This window comes from Mercurialis annua, linkage group LG7 (assembly GCF_937616625.2).
Source record: "Mercurialis annua linkage group LG7, ddMerAnnu1.2, whole genome shotgun sequence".
Taxonomy (NCBI): domain Eukaryota; kingdom Viridiplantae; phylum Streptophyta; class Magnoliopsida; order Malpighiales; family Euphorbiaceae; genus Mercurialis; species Mercurialis annua.
Genome location: NC_065576.1, coordinates 31,940,682 through 31,960,001, shown reverse-complemented (window position 1 = coordinate 31,960,001; position 19,320 = coordinate 31,940,682). Strand labels below are relative to the sequence as shown.

At 39.7% G+C, this 19,320-nt stretch overlaps 2 protein-coding genes across 3 annotated transcripts; one reads left to right on the top strand and one right to left on the bottom strand.

Moving 5' to 3' along the window:
* Positions 1-13,031: 13,031 nt before the first annotated feature.
* On the top strand, positions 13,032-16,519 carry LOC126657396 (uncharacterized). Of its 2 annotated transcripts, none has more exons than XM_050352071.2 (2): positions 13,032-13,821; positions 14,929-15,932. In XM_050352071.2, exon 1 carries the CDS (start codon positions 13,093-13,095, stop codon positions 13,816-13,818), a length of 726 nt encoding a protein of 241 aa, XP_050208028.1. In that variant the 5' UTR covers positions 13,032-13,092; the 3' UTR covers positions 13,819-13,821; positions 14,929-15,932. The 2 variants fall into 2 exon arrangements, with proteins under 2 accessions (XP_050208028.1, XP_050208027.1); XM_050352070.2 differs by lacking the exon at positions 14,929-15,932 and adding an exon at positions 15,999-16,519 and having other exon boundaries at positions 13,033-13,821.
* A 268-nt stretch (positions 16,520-16,787) lies between these two features.
* LOC126657395 (fasciclin-like arabinogalactan protein 21) lies at positions 16,788-18,338 on the bottom strand. Its single transcript, XM_050352069.2, has one exon. The coding sequence runs from the start codon at positions 18,115-18,117 to the stop codon at positions 17,029-17,031; it is 1,089 nt and encodes a 362-aa protein (XP_050208026.1). The 5' UTR covers positions 18,118-18,338; the 3' UTR covers positions 16,788-17,028.
* Positions 18,339-19,320: the final 982 nt, after the last annotated feature.

Sequence of the window (19,320 nt, the reverse complement as noted above, 5' to 3'; positions counted from 1 at the left end):
GTGACAGGTCTGATGTACGATAATCTCACCCATAAGCGAGTAAGGTTATCTAATCGGTAGAAAAGGCATTTCCTAGCTGAGCTAGGTGTCGAATCCATTTTTCAAAACCTTTGTAGATCCGAAGTCAGCTATAGACATGGGCGAGCGGCCCCCCGATCCTCGCTCCGCTCACACGACGCATTCTACTTCTTTGGAGGATCTACCGATACCTCTTGTAGAATAGCATTTTCCTCCTTATTGACTAGCTTAGAACTTTCAATCCCTGAATCATGACAAATCTCAAAAGGTAGATTGACAATTTCACGATCTTGCACAACATCTTCATTGCAAATCACAGTCTCTTGCGATTAAGATCATCACCCTCACAAGTCTTTTCCGCCATAAGAACTTGTTTCTTCGGGCTCCTCTTCCTCGCCATTTTAGCACCGGCGTATATTAGAGAAGTATGATTTCTTGTCACGACCCATTTTCAGGAATCGCGACCGGCGCTAGGGTATGGGTAATGTAGTACCAAAACCCGTAGCTAGCCTTATGGAAACATACAATTCAATTAAACCTGCAGAAAATCCAATGCTCGGGGCAAACGAGACTTCAGCCTAAATCTAGCAGTTATGATAATCAACAGTTAATATAACATGCTTATTCAATTCCGGGTCTAAAATAGGCATGACATAAATAATCCGAAATAAATACATAACATGCCAGAGCAATATAACCAGTCAGACCAATCCGACAAACAACTGTAACAATAATAAAGACGTCTAGTCAACTACTGCGGTCTAAGAATAAAATAGTTTGACAGTTTATCAACATAAATGGAACCTCCGAAGAAAAGTAAATGCGGAGATCACCAGACTCTCTCAGATCATAACCCTGGGAAAAATTGGGAAAACAACGGGGTCAGATATACTGAGATGAGTTCATACCACTATTTACATTTATTAAGTGGAAAACCTTTAAAACGTTTAAAACATTTAATAACGATATTACAGATAATAGTTGGAACCCTAATCCACAATTCTAAAAATAATCATAATCCACTAGGTCTGGTCCCGAGAGCTGAGCTACACCGAGTTACCACTGACCACACTTATACCAGAGTCCCGAGAGCTGAGCTACACCGAGTTACTCTACCTGGTCCCGAGAGCTATGCTCACACCGAGTTACCACATTTCCATATATACCTTACCCAGATCAATACCGGTGCGCACGCAGTCCTAATGATGCCCATTAGGTAGCACGTTCCAACTAAGAGCCATAATATAAAACAGTTCGAAATATACGTACAGTATATATATTTATTATTAAAATAACAATTTACTTAATAAAGCGGTAAATAGTAAGTATAAACTCACGTGAAATACCGGCAAGCAACTAACTCTGGTTCGCTTCTGAAGCACGAACAGTAGACGAGTCTAGACAAATAAAATAATTATTAAAATCAGACCCTAACTCTAGAGAGTACTAGACACCACATAAGACTAACACAATTAACGCGTAGTAAATAAACAATCCAAAATAACACAGATATATCCAAAAGGTAATAAAGCCCAATTAATATAAGTCTATTGAGTTCCCGCTTAAAATCCAATTATAAATATTATTTAATAACTTTAAATAATAAATAATTTCCAAATAGTGGGTTAGCCGAGTTATCACAAACTACCAAGCTAACTTCACTTGCCGGGCGACCCAAGTCTAACCCGATTCAAAACGTTTATCAAATATAACCCAAGTTTATATTTACAAACAATTTAACAAAATAATAATCCATTTTAAAAGCGGAACTCAAAAACTTCAATTTCAAGTAACCCAAGTTACAACCCCAAAAACTTAATTAAATAAGCTATAAAAAATTTAGGGACTAAATTGTACTTTAGCCAATTAGGGACTAAATTGTACTTTAGCCAAAATGACATCCGGAACCAAATTAATTGTTTTTCTTTATAATTAAAACCAACTATAAGGTTATTAACCAAAAATCCACTTAATTAAGTTATAAAATAAGTTTAGGGGCTAAATTGTAATTTAGCCAACTTTTGACAAAACGACATTGAAGGCAAATATAACTACCCGAGTAATTATATTAACTTAATTTATAATTATCTATCATTTCCACTATTTAATTTATATTCAAAATAAAACCCAAGTTATTAGTTTAAAGTTTAACCTTAAGGATTAAGTTGATTTAAGTTAAAGTCTTTGGTGATTAAAATGAGAATTTAACCATCTTTCCCAAATCAAATAATCAAACATCCCGCCCCCCTGTATAAGCATATCACCATTTTCAAGTTTCTGAAGCTAAGTCCATATCTCAATCCTCATCAAACCAAAGCAACTTAATAGCCAAAAATCAAACCAAATCAACACAACACCATTGCTACACACCCATAATCAATTAATCAAGGAGAATCAAACATCAAAGTTAACTGCCGAATCCCAACTTTTCCGAGGACGAAGAACGAAAAGGAAAAATGAATCGATTACCCCATGAAATCATAAGCTAACAATAACCCAAGAAATCTATAACTACCTATCAATCAAAAACAATGCAAAATGGAAAGAACCCAACGGCAGTAAACAAAACCAACCAAGAACAGAATTTAACAAACAAAAGCGATAAACCGAACGGCAATAGAACGAGATCAACGGCGTACCGTTAAGCGAAGCGAACGAATTGAATCGAAGGCAAACGAGTCTAGAACGCCTGAGATCAAACGGTTTCAGTTTCGATCTAGAAACGAACACACACGGATCAGAAAACCAAAGTATGTTCAAAGCTTGAATTCTGAAATGAAAAGTGGTCAAGAACACTTACCACGGGGCTGAGTTTGGAGCAGAATTTGGAGAGGAAAACCAAGGAGAAAAACGAAAAGATTTGAGACAAGCGATTGCTGAATATGTAGGAAGGGAAAAAGAGAAACCAAATCAGCTGGAAAAGGAAAGAAATCCGAGTAGTAATGGCAGAAATTAATCCTCCCCAAACTGCCGTTACAAGTCTCGAACGAGACTCAGCAAAAATGCTGAGTTCTCGTTCGGGACAGCCTGGTCTCGTACGAGACCAGGGCAAAAAAAGAAGGGGTCTCGTACGGGACCTTCAGGTCTCGTACGAGACCAAACAAAATCAGGTCTCAAAATGAGACCTGATGACCAAGAAGGGTGGTTCAACCCTCCGGTTGAACCACAAACCAAACCGGAAGACCAAAATCACAAAAAAAAATAAAATGACCAGAAAACCACCGGAAAAATTAACGGAAAATAAATTTAAAATTTTACGGGATATTACATTCTCCCCAACTAATTAAAAATTTGTCCTCGAATTTAACACGATAAGCAATTACCATTAGAACAACACGTAACACAAGTAAAAATCATAAAAGTCACAGAAATCAAGATATTGTACCTCACGGAAATAGAAAAGGATAGCGATTCCGCATATCCAACTCGGTCTCCCAAGTACACTCCTCTACAGAATGATTGCGCCAGAGAACTTTAACCATCAGAATCTCCTTATTCCGCAATTTACGCACTTGCGTATCAACAATCTCAACTGGCTGTTCCTCATAGGACAACTCCTGGTCAATCTCAACACTCTGAGGCACAATCACGTGTGAAACACAGGATGTACTAACGACATGTCTGGCGGTAGAACCAGACGATAAGCCACAGCTCCAATCCTCTCCGAAATCTCATAAGGACCAATATACCTCGGTGCCAGCTTTCCCTTGACGCCAAAACGAACCACGCCTTTCATAGGCGAAACCCGAAGAAACACGAAATCACCAACCTGGAACTCAACGTCTTTCCTCTTCGGATCCGCATAACTCTTGTGCCGACTAAAAGCAGTCTCTAACCTCCGTTTGATCAACGGTACCTTCTCTGAGGTAATCTGAATAATCTCAGCTCCCGAGAGTTTACGCTCTCCGACCTCCTCCCAACAGATAGGAGATCTACACTTGCGCCCGTACAAAGCCTCATACGGCGCCATCTCGATACTCGCATGATAACTGTTGTTATAGGAAAACTCAATCAACGGCAAATGAGTATCCCAGCTACCCTGAAAATCGAGAACACACATCCTGAGCATATCCTCCAACGTCTGAATAGTCCTCTCAGACTGACCGTCAGTCTGAGGATGAAAAGCTGTACTGAAATCCAACCGAGAACCCAAGGATTCCTGTAACGCTTTCCAGAACCTCGAAGTAAACACTGAACCTCTGTCTGAAACAATAGAAACCGGTACACCATGCAAACTGACAATCCTGTCGATGTACAACTGAGCCAACCTCGAAGCAGTATACGAAACCTTAATCGGAAGGAAATGAGCTGACTTGGTCATACGGTCAACTATCACCCAGATGGAATCGTATCCCTGTCGAGTACGTGGTAAACCAACCACAAAATCCATAGCAATCCGCTCCCACTTCCACTCTGGAATAGGTAGTGGCTGCAGACAGCCAAAAGGTCTCTGATGCTCCAGCTTCACCTGCTGGCACGTCAGACACTTAGAAACATACTCAGCGACATCCTTCTTCATTCCGCTCCACCAGTAGGTAACCTTAAGATCATGGTACATCTTAGTAGAACCCGGATGAACACTATAAGCAGACTTGTGCGCTTCTTCCAGAATCTGGTCTCTCAAACCATCTGAATCCGGAACACACAATCTCGAACCATGTCTCAGAACTCCATCCACAAAAGTAAACTCAGAATTACTGTCCTGCTGAACCTCCTCAATAATCCGCTTCAACTGTGGATCCTCAGCTTGTACAGCTTTGATCCGATCAATCAAAACGGGTTGCACTTGTAGCTGTGCTAACAAACATCCAGCCTGAGAAATCTGCAAATCATAGCCCGAAACTATCAAAATGTGCCACTCTCTCACCATGGGTCTACGCCCAATCTCAGAAATATGAGCCAAGCTGCCCGAAGACTTGCGACTCAACGCATCGGCTACCACATTAGCCTTACCAGGATGGTACTGAATAGTACAGTCGTAGTCTTTCAGCAACTCTAACCACCTCCTCTGTCTCAAGTTCAACTCTCTCTGATCAAAGATATATTTCAGACTCTTATGATCAGTGAAAATCTCACAAGTAGCACCATACAAATAATGTCTGCAAATTTTCAGCGCAAAAACCACAGCTGCCAACTCTAAATCATGAGTAGGGTAATTCACCTCATGCTTCTTCAACTGTCTGGAAGCATAGGCAATCACCTGTCCATGTTGCATCAGAACGCAACCCAAACCAATCCGAGACGCATCACAATACACTGTGAAACCATCAATGCCAGAAGGCAATGCCAACACCGGAGCTGTAGTCAAAATCTCCTTGAGCTTCTCAAAGCTTGCCTCGCACTTGTCAGTCCACTCAAACTTGACACCCTTCTGTGTCAGTTTAGTCAAAGGTGCAGATATTCTGGAGAAATCTTGCACGAACCGACGATAGTAGCCAGCTAAACCCAGAAAACTTCTGATCTCGGTAACTGACCTTGGCCTTTGCCAATCCATGACCGCCTCAATCTTCTTCGGATCAACCTTGATCCCATCTTTCGACACCACGTGTCCTAGAAAGGTGACCTGATCCAACCAGAACTCACATTTTGAGAACTTAGCATACAACTGATGCTCACGCAACGTCTGTAGTATAGTCCTCAAATGATAAGCATGCTCCTCCTCACTCCGAGAATAGATCAAAATGTCATCAATGAAGACGATAACAAATTGATCCAAAAACGGCTTGAACACTCTGTTCATCATATCCATAAACGCTGCTGGTGCGTTCGTCAGACCAAAGGACATAACCAGAAACTCAAAATGTCCATAACGAGTCCGAAAAGCAGTCTTAGGCACATCTACATCACGGATTCGTAGCTGATGATACCCAGACCTCAAATCAATCTTGGAAAAACACTTCGCACCCTGCAACTGGTCAAACAGATCATCGATGCGAGGAAGAGGATATCTGTTCTTGACAGTAGCCTTATTCAACTGTCTGTAGTCGATACACAGCCGAAAGGAACCGTCTTTCTTCTTTACAAACAGAACTGGAGCACCCCACGGAGAAGTACTCGGTCTGATGAACCCGCTATCCAACAACTCTTGTAACTGGTCCTTCAACTCTTTCAGCTCTGCAGGAGCCATCCGATACGGCGGTATCGAAATCGAAGCTGTACCAGAAACCACATCAATGCAAAACTCAATATCACGATCAGGTGGTAATCCAGGCAATTCCTCTGGAAACACATCAGTGAACTCATTCACTATCGGCACACTATGCATATCACTACCACCAGCCTCCAAATCACGAACCACAGCAAGAAAACCCTGGCAACCCTTGCCTAACATCCGCTTCGCCTTGATGGCGGAAATCAGATTCTTAGGTGTCTCTGCCTTTTCTCCCTGAAAGGAAAAAGGTAGATCACCTGGAATCCTGAACTCGACTGACTTCCCTCGACAGTCAATAGAAGCAAAGTGGCGTGACAACCAGTCCATCCCCAAGATAACATCAAAAGAAAGAACGTCAAGTACAATCAAATCAGCACATAATTCTCTACCCTGAATAACCACAGGACAAGAAGGATAGACGACGTCCACTACTACACCTTCAGACATAGGTGTAGACACAGCTAGAGGTTCACTCAAAACAGATGGTGCTCTACCCAATTTCCCAGCAAAACAAATAGAAACAAACGAATGGGTCGCACCCGCATCAAATAATACCAAAGCATCAATAAAAGAAATCGGGATGGTACCTTGCACCATCGCGTTTGATGCACGCGCATCCTGAGGAGTAAGTGCGAACACTCTGGCCTGACCCTGCGGCTGCTGCTGCGAACTCTGTCCAGTACCATAACCGTTGGAACCTCTTCCGCCGTTACCACGGCCACCAAAACCTCTACCACCAGAACCACGGCCCCGCTGGCCACCAAAAGATGCTGCAGGTTGAGAGTACCCTACAGACTGTGTAAACGCAGGTCTCTGCTGCTGATAAGATGACTGCGCCACACTGGAGTTAGACATCTGCTGCCCAGATGTCGGACACTCCCTAGAAAAATGACCCGGCTGGCCACAAGTGAAACAACCTCCAGGAGCTAACTGGCACTGACCATAATGCCTACGTCTGCAATTCTGGCAGAATGGAATGTTCGATCCACCACTGTACCCGCGTCCTGAACCACGGTTACTCCCACTGCTACTAGAACTGTACGGAGCACTCCTGGCACTATGCCTCCCTTTGTTGTGAGTCCGTCGACTCCCCCTGTTGGCCTGAGAAGAGCCACTGTAGTAGTTCCCACTACCATGCTGCACTGGGGCCTGCTGCCCCCCACTAGGAACGTCACTCTTTCCCTTCTGATTCTGGAAAGGGTCAGAGATCGTCCCAAACTGAACCATCGAATTCTCCATCCGCCGCGCACTATCCACTAACCGGGCAAACTCCATGTTTGTCCCTATCAGCAAAGGGAGAAACTCCGAGCCTAAACCCCTAATATAACGGTCGTTCACTCGCTCTTGATCACCCTGAAGATCTGTAGCAAACCGCCCCAAACGTACAAACTCAGTAGTGTAGTCTGTCACCGATCTATCCCCCTTCTTCAAAGTGAGCAGCTTTTCTCTGAAACTCTCAGTAACAGAGAAGGGTAGATAGTAACCTCTGAACCTGATCACAAAATCAGCCCAAGACAAAGCATCCATAACCGGCCTGATGTTATCACGATACCAATCCTTAGCTGGACCCTTCAGCGACATCTCCACAAGCATCACTGATTGACGATCAGAAGCTTGAATCCTCTGACTGTTGTACTCAAATTCCTCCAAAAAGTCAAGAGCATCCCCAGTACTATCAAAAGAAGTCGGATTCAACTTCAAGTAGATCATCACCGACTCTCTGTCCGTCGGAATGTGACCGACACCAGCAAGTCCACCAATACCAGCTACAGCACCAACCTGAGGTTGCTGTTGCTGCGCTAACTGACCCAGTATATTACACTGATTCTGCAGTAGAGCCTGATTGTTCTGCATCTCGACAACGCCAGCCAAGAAAGTAGTGAAGTCGAACGCTTGCATGTTTGGTGCTTGCTGCACCTCTGGTGCCTGCTGCACATTCGGTGCCTGAACACCTGCTGCACCGCGTCCTCTAGCTCCACCTCTACCAGCACCAGCTCCTCTGCCTCTACCAGCACCTCTACCTCTGCCAGCACCTCCACCTCGACCACGTCCAGCATTAGCCTGAACTGGTGGTACGTTCTGATCGACTTCCATGGAAATCGCATCATCAGCCACAGCTTCTTGCTTTGCCGCAGCACGAGCACGAGTACGAACAACATTGTCCATATCCTAAGAATTGAACAAAGCAATATAAATAACACATAATTCATACCCAAGTATGAAACAAAATAGTTAATAATTAGGATTTCCCGAGAAATCAACAGCAATAAAATACTCACCCAAGTGAAATAGCATTAACAATTTACAGCATCAAATCAACAAATAATGACTGACTCGACGCAATCCTATTGGTGTAGGCAGAATATTTTAAAATCAAAAGATGACGGTTTTTAAAGACATGACAGAATCCTATATCCGCAGTAGTTCCTAAGACACAACCATACTTAACAGAGTAAACACATAGCAAGCAATTGGCCTTGGTTTGAAACCAAGGCTCTGATACCAAGTTTGTCACGACCCATTTTCAGGAATCGCGACCGGCGCTAGGGTATGGGTAATGTAGTACCAAAACCCGTAGCTAGCCTTATGGAAACATACAATTCAATTAAACCTGCAGAAAATCCAATGCTCGGGGCAAACGAGACTTCAGCCTAAATCTAGCAGTTATGATAATCAACAGTTAATATAACATGCTTATTCAATTCCGGGTCTAAAATAGGCATGACATAAATAATCCGAAATAAATACATAACATGCCAGAGCAATATAACCAGTCAGACCAATCCGACAAACAACTGTAACAATAATAAAGACGTCTAGTCAACTACTGCGGTCTAAGAATAAAATAGTTTGACAGTTTATCAACATAAATGGAACCTCCGAAGAAAAGTAAATGCGGAGATCACCAGACTCTCTCAGATCATAACCCTGGGAAAAATTGGGAAAACAACGGGGTCAGATATACTGAGATGAGTTCATACCACTATTTACATTTATTAAGTGGAAAACCTTTAAAACGTTTAAAACATTTAATAACGATATTACAGATAATAGTTGGAACCCTAATCCACAATTCTAAAAATAATCATAATCCACTAGGTCTGGTCCCGAGAGCTGAGCTACACCGAGTTACCACTGACCACACTTATACCAGAGTCCCGAGAGCTGAGCTACACCGAGTTACTCTACCTGGTCCCGAGAGCTATGCTCACACCGAGTTACCACATTTCCATATATACCTTACCCAGATCAATACCGGTGCGCACGCAGTCCTAATGATGCCCATTAGGTAGCACGTTCCAACTAAGAGCCATAATATAAAACAGTTCGAAATATACGTACAGTATATATATTTATTATTAAAATAACAATTTACTTAATAAAGCGGTAAATAGTAAGTATAAACTCACTGCTTGCTAATCCGCGTGAAATACCGGCAAGCAACTAACTCTGGTTCGCTTCTGAAGCACGAACAGTAGACGAGTCTAGACAAATAAAATAATTATTAAAATCAGACCCTAACTCTAGAGAGTACTAGACACCACATAAGACTAACACAATTAACGCGTAGTAAATAAACAATCCAAAATAACACAGATATATCCAAAAGGTAATAAAGCCCAATTAATATAAGTCTATTGAGTTCCCGCTTAAAATCCAATTATAAATATTATTTAATAACTTTAAATAATAAATAATTTCCAAATAGTGGGTTAGCCGAGTTATCACAAACTACCAAGCTAACTTCACTTGCCGGGCGACCCAAGTCTAACCCGATTCAAAACGTTTATCAAATATAACCCAAGTTTATATTTACAAACAATTTAACAAAATAATAATCCATTTTAAAAGCGGAACTCAAAAACTTCAATTTCAAGTAACCCAAGTTACAACCCCAAAAACTTAATTAAATAAGCTATAAAAAATTTAGGGACTAAATTGTACTTTAGCCAATTAGGGACTAAATTGTACTTTAGCCAAAATGACATCCGGAACCAAATTAATTGTTTTTCTTTATAATTAAAACCAACTATAAGGTTATTAACCAAAAATCCACTTAATTAAGTTATAAAATAAGTTTAGGGGCTAAATTGTAATTTAGCCAACTTTTGACAAAACGACATTGAAGGCAAATATAACTACCCGAGTAATTATATTAACTTAATTTATAATTATCTATCATTTCCACTATTTAATTTATATTCAAAATAAAACCCAAGTTATTAGTTTAAAGTTTAACCTTAAGGATTAAGTTGATTTAAGTTAAAGTCTTTGGTGATTAAAATGAGAATTTAACCATCTTTCCCAAATCAAATAATCAAACATCCCGCCCCCCTGTATAAGCATATCACCATTTTCAAGTTTCTGAAGCTAAGTCCATATCTCAATCCTCATCAAACCAAAGCAACTTAATAGCCAAAAATCAAACCAAATCAACACAACACCATTGCTACACACCCATAATCAATTAATCAAGGAGAATCAAACATCAAAGTTAACTGCCGAATCCCAACTTTTCCGAGGACGAAGAACGAAAAGGAAAAATGAATCGATTACCCCATGAAATCATAAGCTAACAATAACCCAAGAAATCTATAACTACCTATCAATCAAAAACAATGCAAAATGGAAAGAACCCAACGGCAGTAAACAAAACCAACCAAGAACAGAATTTAACAAACAAAAGCGATAAACCGAACGGCAATAGAACGAGATCAACGGCGTACCGTTAAGCGAAGCGAACGAATTGAATCGAAGGCAAACGAGTCTAGAACGCCTGAGATCAAACGGTTTCAGTTTCGATCTAGAAACGAACACACACGGATCAGAAAACCAAAGTATGTTCAAAGCTTGAATTCTGAAATGAAAAGTGGTCAAGAACACTTACCACGGGGCTGAGTTTGGAGCAGAATTTGGAGAGGAAAACCAAGGAGAAAAACGAAAAGATTTGAGACAAGCGATTGCTGAATATGTAGGAAGGGAAAAAGAGAAACCAAATCAGCTGGAAAAGGAAAGAAATCCGAGTAGTAATGGCAGAAATTAATCCTCCCAAAACTGCCGTTACAAGTCTCGAACGAGACTCAGCAAAAATGCTGAGTTCTCGTTCGGGACAGCCTGGTCTCGTACGAGACCAGGGCAAAAAAAGAAGGGGTCTCGTACGGGACCTTCAGGTCTCGTACGAGACCAAACAAAATCAAGTCTCAAAATGAGACCTGATGACCAAGAAGGGTGGTTCAACCCTCCGGTTGAACCACAAACCAAACCGGAAGACCAAAATCACAAAAAAAAAAATGACTAGAAAACCACCGGAAAAATTAACGGAAAATAAATTTAAAATTTTACGGGATATTACATTTCTATCTTGCGCCGAGAGAAGAGAAGAGAGAGAAAAAAATTTCCTAATATGATCCCTTTTTATAACATGTTTCTTATTATTTGAGGGTATTGTGGTAAATCAATAAACTTAATAATAACAAACCCTTGTAAGTTGGACCATATCCGAAACTTAAAATATCTTGTTCTGATGTAGTATGTCTTATGCATCCGTAAGCGAGTGAGACTATCTATATCGGTATAGAAAAGGTAATGCTAGCATAATTAGGTGGCATCTCCCATCTAATACAGGTCATCAGATTTCCATAATTCTATGTAAATTGAGTCCCGTTTGAACCGCTCCGCCGCTTTCAACTCGGGATTTTAAATTGCCAATTTGAAAACAATAGGGCTATATTTCAGCCGAAAAAAATACATCAGTATCTTATGTAGGACAATGGCGAAACATTAGGGTCATTGTTTTACCTTTTCCTTTTATAAAAGAAAAAAGGTGTAAACTTTGAGAATCTCCTTATCAAAAATCGAACAAAGGATCAATTCACCCCCTCAACTTGGCACGAAATATCAAAAAACTCATTTTGAACGTTTTTGGATCACATAGACCCGCAACTTGCATTTTTCGGTCAAAAAGCCCCTTCCCCATTTTCAGCTAAGCAGTGTGTTACACTCTCCGAAAAAAATGGAAAAAAGTTTTAAAAAAACCCTCACTATTTTATTTATCTCTTAAATTAATACTTAATAATTTTAATTTTCAATTACATATTTTAATTTTTACAAATTCAATAACTAATTTAATTTTTAATAAAAAATAAAGGATGATTTTAAACTTTTCCCTTTCTTTTCTTTTTTTCTTCTTCTTCTTCTTTTTCTTCTTCTTCTTCTTCTTCTTTCTCCTTATTCCGACCACCACCGTCCGCCGCCGCCTCCGTCCCCCACCACCTCTTCAGCGAGTCCGCCCCCCCCCCCCCACTACTCAAGCTCCTTGCCTGAGGAACATCGTGCAGATCTACTTCTAGCAGATCTGCATTTTAAGGCGAGGAGCTCTAACGCTCGTCTGAGACAAGGAGTTCAGTTCCTCGCTGCTCCTCGAAAACGAAGAGCAGCAGCTCCTCCTCGTTTACAGATCTACTATGTCCTCACCTGAGGAGCGGTTTGTGACAGAGGAGTCGGGTTGTGACGAGCGGTCTTCGGCGGCTTCCGGTGACGGCTTCCAGTGGTTTAGATTTAGGTGTTTAAATAAAATAATTAGACTAATTAGGTTTAATTAGAATTTAATTGTGTTTAGTTAAGGTTGTAATTGTGATTAATTAGAATTAATTACCTTATTAGCAATCTCACTCTTTTTTGGGTGTGTTTTTGTGTCGGAGAGGCTGATTTGAGTGAAAAACGCAAGTTGCGGGTCTGTTTGACCAAAAAACGTCCAAAATGACTCATTCGATATTTCCTGCCAAGTTGAGGGGGTGAATTGATCCTTTGTTCATCAAAAATCTCATTAATGGAAATCATAAGAACGACATCGTAACGGTCGTCTTCTTCAAAAACTAGATCAGACAGACCCCTTGATCTAACATTCCCCAACAAAGGCACAAATGGAGAGACACATTGAGAATTTCCTGCACAAACTCTCAATAATATGCATAATAATCTCAACAATACTCCTCCTCCATCTATACTTCCAAACCCCCGCCACGTGCGTCTCCCCCACCACACCCATCACAAAGCCCCACCTCAAATTCCCCACCTCAACCTGCGACCCCTCCCTCCTCCACCAGCGCCCCCACCTGCCCCTCTCCAAGAAGAATCAACGCCTCTGGTCATCCCACTCCTGGCTCACCCAGCTCTCCTCCTACACCGCATTCTTCACCGCTCTCCAAACCCTCAACCTCCTCCACAACCACTCCAAAGTCATCTGCGTCTCCGCCGGCGCCGGCCAAGAAGTCATGGCTTTGAACGAACTGGGTGTGGCTGATGTGACCGGTGTCGAGGTTGTTGATGCTCTGCCTCTTGTGAAGAAAGCTGATCCTAGTAACTTGCCGTTTTTCGATGGGGTTTTCGATGTGGGGTTTAGCTCTAAGGTGATGGTGAGTTTGTTTCCTTTGAGATTTGTTGGGGAGATGGAGAGGAGTGTTCGGGTTGGTGGGGTTTGTGTTTTGGTTGTTGAGGAGTGTGGGGAGAGTGATGTGAGGGAGATTGTTGGGTTGTTTGGGAAGTCTAGGTTTGTTGGTGCTCAGAATGTTAGTTTGATTGGGACTAGAATGACGAGGATTATAATGCGAGTTGTTGGCGTTTCTTCGTCTTCTTCTACGTCGCCATGAATTGTAAGTTTTTACAGTTATTTTGTTGATTTTGTGTAGTGTAAATTACTAGCCTTTGTTAACTGTAGTTTGGAATTTCAGTTATAATGAACACTGCATGAACGGTTATGTATCTTATGTCGTGCATCACTTATTTGAGCTTGAACATGAAGACTTATTGAAGCTGTGAGATAAATTTGAAGTAAACTTATCAATATTTTGGCTACATATGAGTGAAGGAACATAACACTTTAGCACTGCATGACTTGGTGTTAGTAAACAGCTTATCTATACGTCATTAGTATACAATGACAACCGTTTTGTTGCCCTAGATTCACACTATGGTTATTTTGTAATTTACATTTTGCTTTATCCTTTAATTCTTGTGATCCCTATTATTGTTTCTATATGTTCAATTTACGCTAATTTTTATTAGTATTAGCCTTTATGAGATAGAGACAATGATTATGTAGCCTCTGAGATTAAGCAGTGGTTGAAGTTGAAGTATTAGAAGGTACAATGGTCGATCAATAGATAAGCAGAAGATGAGAATTATAGCCTTTATTGTTATTTGTTTGTATCGCAATTAGTTTCAGCAGTATAAGTAAGTGGTCTCTTGTACCGAATTATCTTTCTCTTCCTCTTTTGTTTTCCTCCTTCCCTGGCATCTTATCTTTTTATGCACAATTAACATTTGAGAATTTGATCCGAAACAAGTTATCAGAGCGAGTTCCTAATCCTTGAGTTAGAATTCCACAATATCTTCTTTGTTTCCTTGTTGAACCACTATTAGTTTCAATCGTTTTCCCAAGTCAAGAATAAGTAATAAAACTTGCTTAAACCCCATTAGCCGTAATAGATGATCCCACAAGGTCCTAGGAAACACAGAAGGGGAAAAGTTGTTATTTAGATATAAGTTGGCTCAAAAGAGAATTTCAAGATTTTTTCATTTCACTACATGAGCAAATGTTCAATAAAATAAACCAGCACATGAATATGCTTTCTTTAGGAGTGGATTAGTTTTGGAACTTACTGCGTTTGATTTCCGATATCATTATTCGTTACCATGAACTTAAGACGCAAAGTGTTAGGTTGAGGTGGTTATAAAATTTGATGTTGATAACATTGTAGATTTGGAGGGAGTCATGTACATGTTACCAGAGGTGGATGAAAGGAATGATGATTATGGTAAGAGTCAAAGTCCAACATAGTGATATTCAAGTGATTCTTGTAACGAGCGAAGTCATGGAAAATTGGAGGGAAAACAAACTAATAATAACACAACTGCTTATGGTCCATTCAAATCTGAGATTCAAGCAAAGATCTTTCCATGTAAATTAACATAGTAACATGATGATTAAAATACTCCAAAAGAAACTAAAAGTTTTGGTATGCGAAGCAGATTCCTTTCTATTTTCAAGTGTACAATTTTGACATCATGAAGATCAATGCTGGCCTCCAAATTTTCCGCCTTGTCATGGACAGTTATGTGTATTAAGGTTTGATGGTAGCTCAGATAGTGGCTGCTAGTTTGATGGAACCATTAAATCTGGTCAAGACTCATGGATTTATTGTTACCGTCACAATACCAACAATGATAACGATTTTTATATAACAAAGGAGCTTCAAGCTAAGAATCTGCTGAGTATATAATTCCACTTTTATATACTTGCAGCTTTATGGTTCTTTTATTTGATTTCAATCTTAATGGTATTTGTTCTAGCAATATCAGTTGTGATTGCAAGCCTACTGTTACTAGAGTTGGTAAGATCGATTACCAAAAATTGACCCTTAAAGACGAGGGTTTTTAATTAGAATGTACCAGTAAGTGAGTAAATAATATTTGTAGAAGCTGATGGCTGAAGTATGAAAAATTCCAGATATTAAAGTTAGAGTTAGACGAGCAGTATCACTGTATCAGGGATGTGAATGTAGATATAGTTGTTAGTCGGCTACCTTCATGAAATGAGGAGTTTATCTGTGTTTGAGTTGCTAGGATCAGTTCCATGCATGCAGGATGTGATCATTCTCTTGTACAGATAGATTGTTTGATCAATTACAATTTTTTTTCTCCCTCTCTTTTCTCTCTCCCCCTTATTATACTAATGTTGAGAAGTCAGTAGATGAAAGTACTTGTTGGAATGTTTACCAATTATCCATTTACTGAATTATTAAACGAGCCTGTGATTTCCTTTTTGCAGTCTATCAATCAATGAACTGTTTCAAGCGATGGACATTCAAAGCACGAATTGAGTTTTAGCAATCAAAAGGCAAATACAGCATGGCCTCCAATGAAGAAAGGCGTGTAATTTGTTTTCCTACTTCAGCACATGGAGTATGTACTGACGAGCAAGTCTTTGTGATGCCCGAGGAAATCGTAATTTGTCAATGCCTGATGATAACTTGAAATTGCAGTGGAGGAGCAAGGCATAATTGCAGTGGAGGTTAGGCGTAATTGTCGATGAGCTGTTTGAGAACTGATCTTCACACGAACATTTTTCATATGATGTACATATAGAAGCAATTCTGAAAAATCTGAAGGCTAGGAAATAACAAATCTCAGTTTGATGTTTGACGAAAATTGGGTTCGTAAAGAGAATAGTGCAGTATTCTAATCGATATAATGCGAATTTGACTTCTTGCATCAGTGTATACTTATCATTACTTATGGGACCTTTGTCATCATTGCAAATATTCGACTCTGGTCATTCTAAACTGTCTATACATTTTACGAAATTCAACTCATCGTGATTGCATCAAACAAGTTTTCTTGACGAAAGTTCAATTACCGGAACTCAATTTCTCCCAGTAGATCTTAGGGAAACATTATTTCCTGAGTGAACTGAGCAGAGTAGCATGATTTCTTTCATCCTTCTTATGCAGTTTTCTGAAGTTTCCTCATACTGGACAGTATCTCTTAGCTATACTATTTGATTCTATTTCCTAATCTAGTTATTTACTTCAGCAATCAGTAAAATGATTCCAAAAAAAAAACAAATTTCTTAGATATTAAAGGACAAATTTTGGTATATCAAAATACCTGACAGTTTTTTGTCATGTATAATGCCTCAGTATCACCTGTTTTGTGCATAAAAGTTTTTTAAAAAAAAAACAAGTTTCCTGCTAAGAAACTGAGTAATGTTACAGAAAAGAAAATGAAATTAGTGTCATCTTTTGCAGCACATTTCACTCATTGTAGAGCACATATGAAGAACCAACAGTTGGTGTGACCTAAGCTTTATCGGAAACAGCGGCAAGCGGATGTCCTAATCTACGAGGAAGCTCAGCCACATTAAATGCGTGAGAAATACCATGAATGATGAATCTGTTGGATGAGAAGATTTCTGGCGCTATAATCTCCACTCCGTTGATGGTCAAACCTTGCATCTCCGTGACATTGAAACCTCCGGTTATCTGAAGCGGTTGATTAGGAAGCAGGGTCCTTAGCAAGGACTGATAAGGCATGGAAGCAAGTTCTGAATATGTAACCTTTTGAGGAAGAATATGGAGCTTCACGATCTTATCAAGAACCGCAGAAGGAGATGCGACAAACAGTATTTCAGGAGGACTTAAAATTGTGACAGAACTTAAGTTGCTGTAATCTTTAAGAATCCCATCAAGAACAGAATTCAACCCGATGGCGAACGACACAAACCCGTTAGAGCTCAACAAACGGACTATTCTGTTCCATTGAATCATGTCCTTGTCCTCTAAAACCAAGCTAGAATTGGCATCACATATCGGAGCTTGAATAATGGAATCCAAAACCCGACCATAATCTTGAGAGCCCATGGAAGAAAAAGATCCAAGAACGCCGTGAATAGCGATATTCCCTTGAAGAAACATGTCAGGATGGGAGACCAGAACATGATTGATCTCGAGATACCTTCGGTGGGGATCAACCTTGGTGAGGGCGACATTCTTGTGACGAAAAAGGGTACGAAAACAGGTACCTTGAGGCTTACGCAAGAGATCCGCCATCGAAAACGAGAAGGGAGCAGTATGGTACTGAAGGAGATGCTTCAAGAAGAGTGGAGAAGAAGAGGCATTGGTGAGGGAAGAATCTTGAATGGCGAAGATGGTTGAGTTGGGAGATGAAAGAAAGATTTCGGGGGAGATAGAGAGGAGCGTAGCAATGATATTGAAACTGCCTGATCTTCTTAGTGCGGCGGATGCGTTGTGGGAGAGAGTGTGGTTGATGATCAGTGGCGATGATGATGATGATGGAGATTTGAGTGCGGTGGAGATGGCGATGAATGCCAAGACTACTGAGATTGTGAAGTAGATTGGTGCGTGCCACCAGTGGGAACAAGAACCCATTGATTCTGCTGCTGCTTCTTCAAAGTAAGATTTCAAGATTCAGAACAAGAATTTGGAAAAAGAATTGTGGAAGAAATTCAAGATTCAAGAATTGAGATTTTTGGGGAAGAAAGAATGCGACGGAAATCAAGAAAGACTTTTCTGATTAATATGGCGTCTGTTTTAGGCGGGTCTGTTCATTTAAATCTTATGAAACTGGAAATTTCCAAGGTTATATAGGACGGTTATAACGAGTGTTCGGTTTTTTTTTCATCATAGGCTAAAATCATTGAAAAAATTATGAATATATACAATTGAAAAGACTACTCACAATGAAAAGTAAGCCAATCAAAAATAAAGGGTAATTGATTCTGAAGATCACTGAACTTTTAAATTTTTTCATTTCAGTCATTAGACTATATTTTTTTTCATTTTGATCACTGAACTTTCATTTCTTTCATTTTGATATTTTCCGGCCAAAAATGCTTAGGTGGCAGCCGGAATTAATTTTTTTTAACCTGAAAACTTGCCATATATGAATTATTTGATTCAAAAAGTCATTTTCAAAATGAAATTATGTATATGTGATAAATTTTCAAAGTAAAACCTGTAAAATCCAATTGTCACATGTCAACTTCCGGCTGCCACCTAAGCATTTTTGGCCTGAAATACCTAAATGAAAAAAAAATGAAAGTTCGGTGATCAAAATGAAAAAAATATAGTTTAGTGACTGAAATGAAAAAATTTGAAAGTTCAGTGATCTTCATGATCAATTACCCAAGTAAGGTGGAGTTCAAGTAGTCATTGACAAGGGTTTTTTTAACTATTAAATAGGTCATCCAATTATATTTCTGACGTACAAATTGAAACCTAATCTATAAACTAGGTTAAAAATATCCACTAAAATTACACATACATCTCTATTTTCACTAGATGAGGAATTAATTGTATTGATAAGTACTTGACAATCTCCTTTAAAAATTAATTTTTGACATTCTGTGCGCAATAATTCCTCTATTAATGTACGTAATCCCAGTGCTCCTATAGCAATAGGCTCAGCTACACCAAAAAAACGTCGGCCTCCAATAAAGATAAAGGGAAGTTTACATATTTATTCCAAAAATAAAATATTTATATTTTTTACCTCAGCACGGAAAAATTAAAGAAAATACCTCAAATTTTTCTAGATTTATGTTTTTACTCTGGATAATTAAATAATTATGA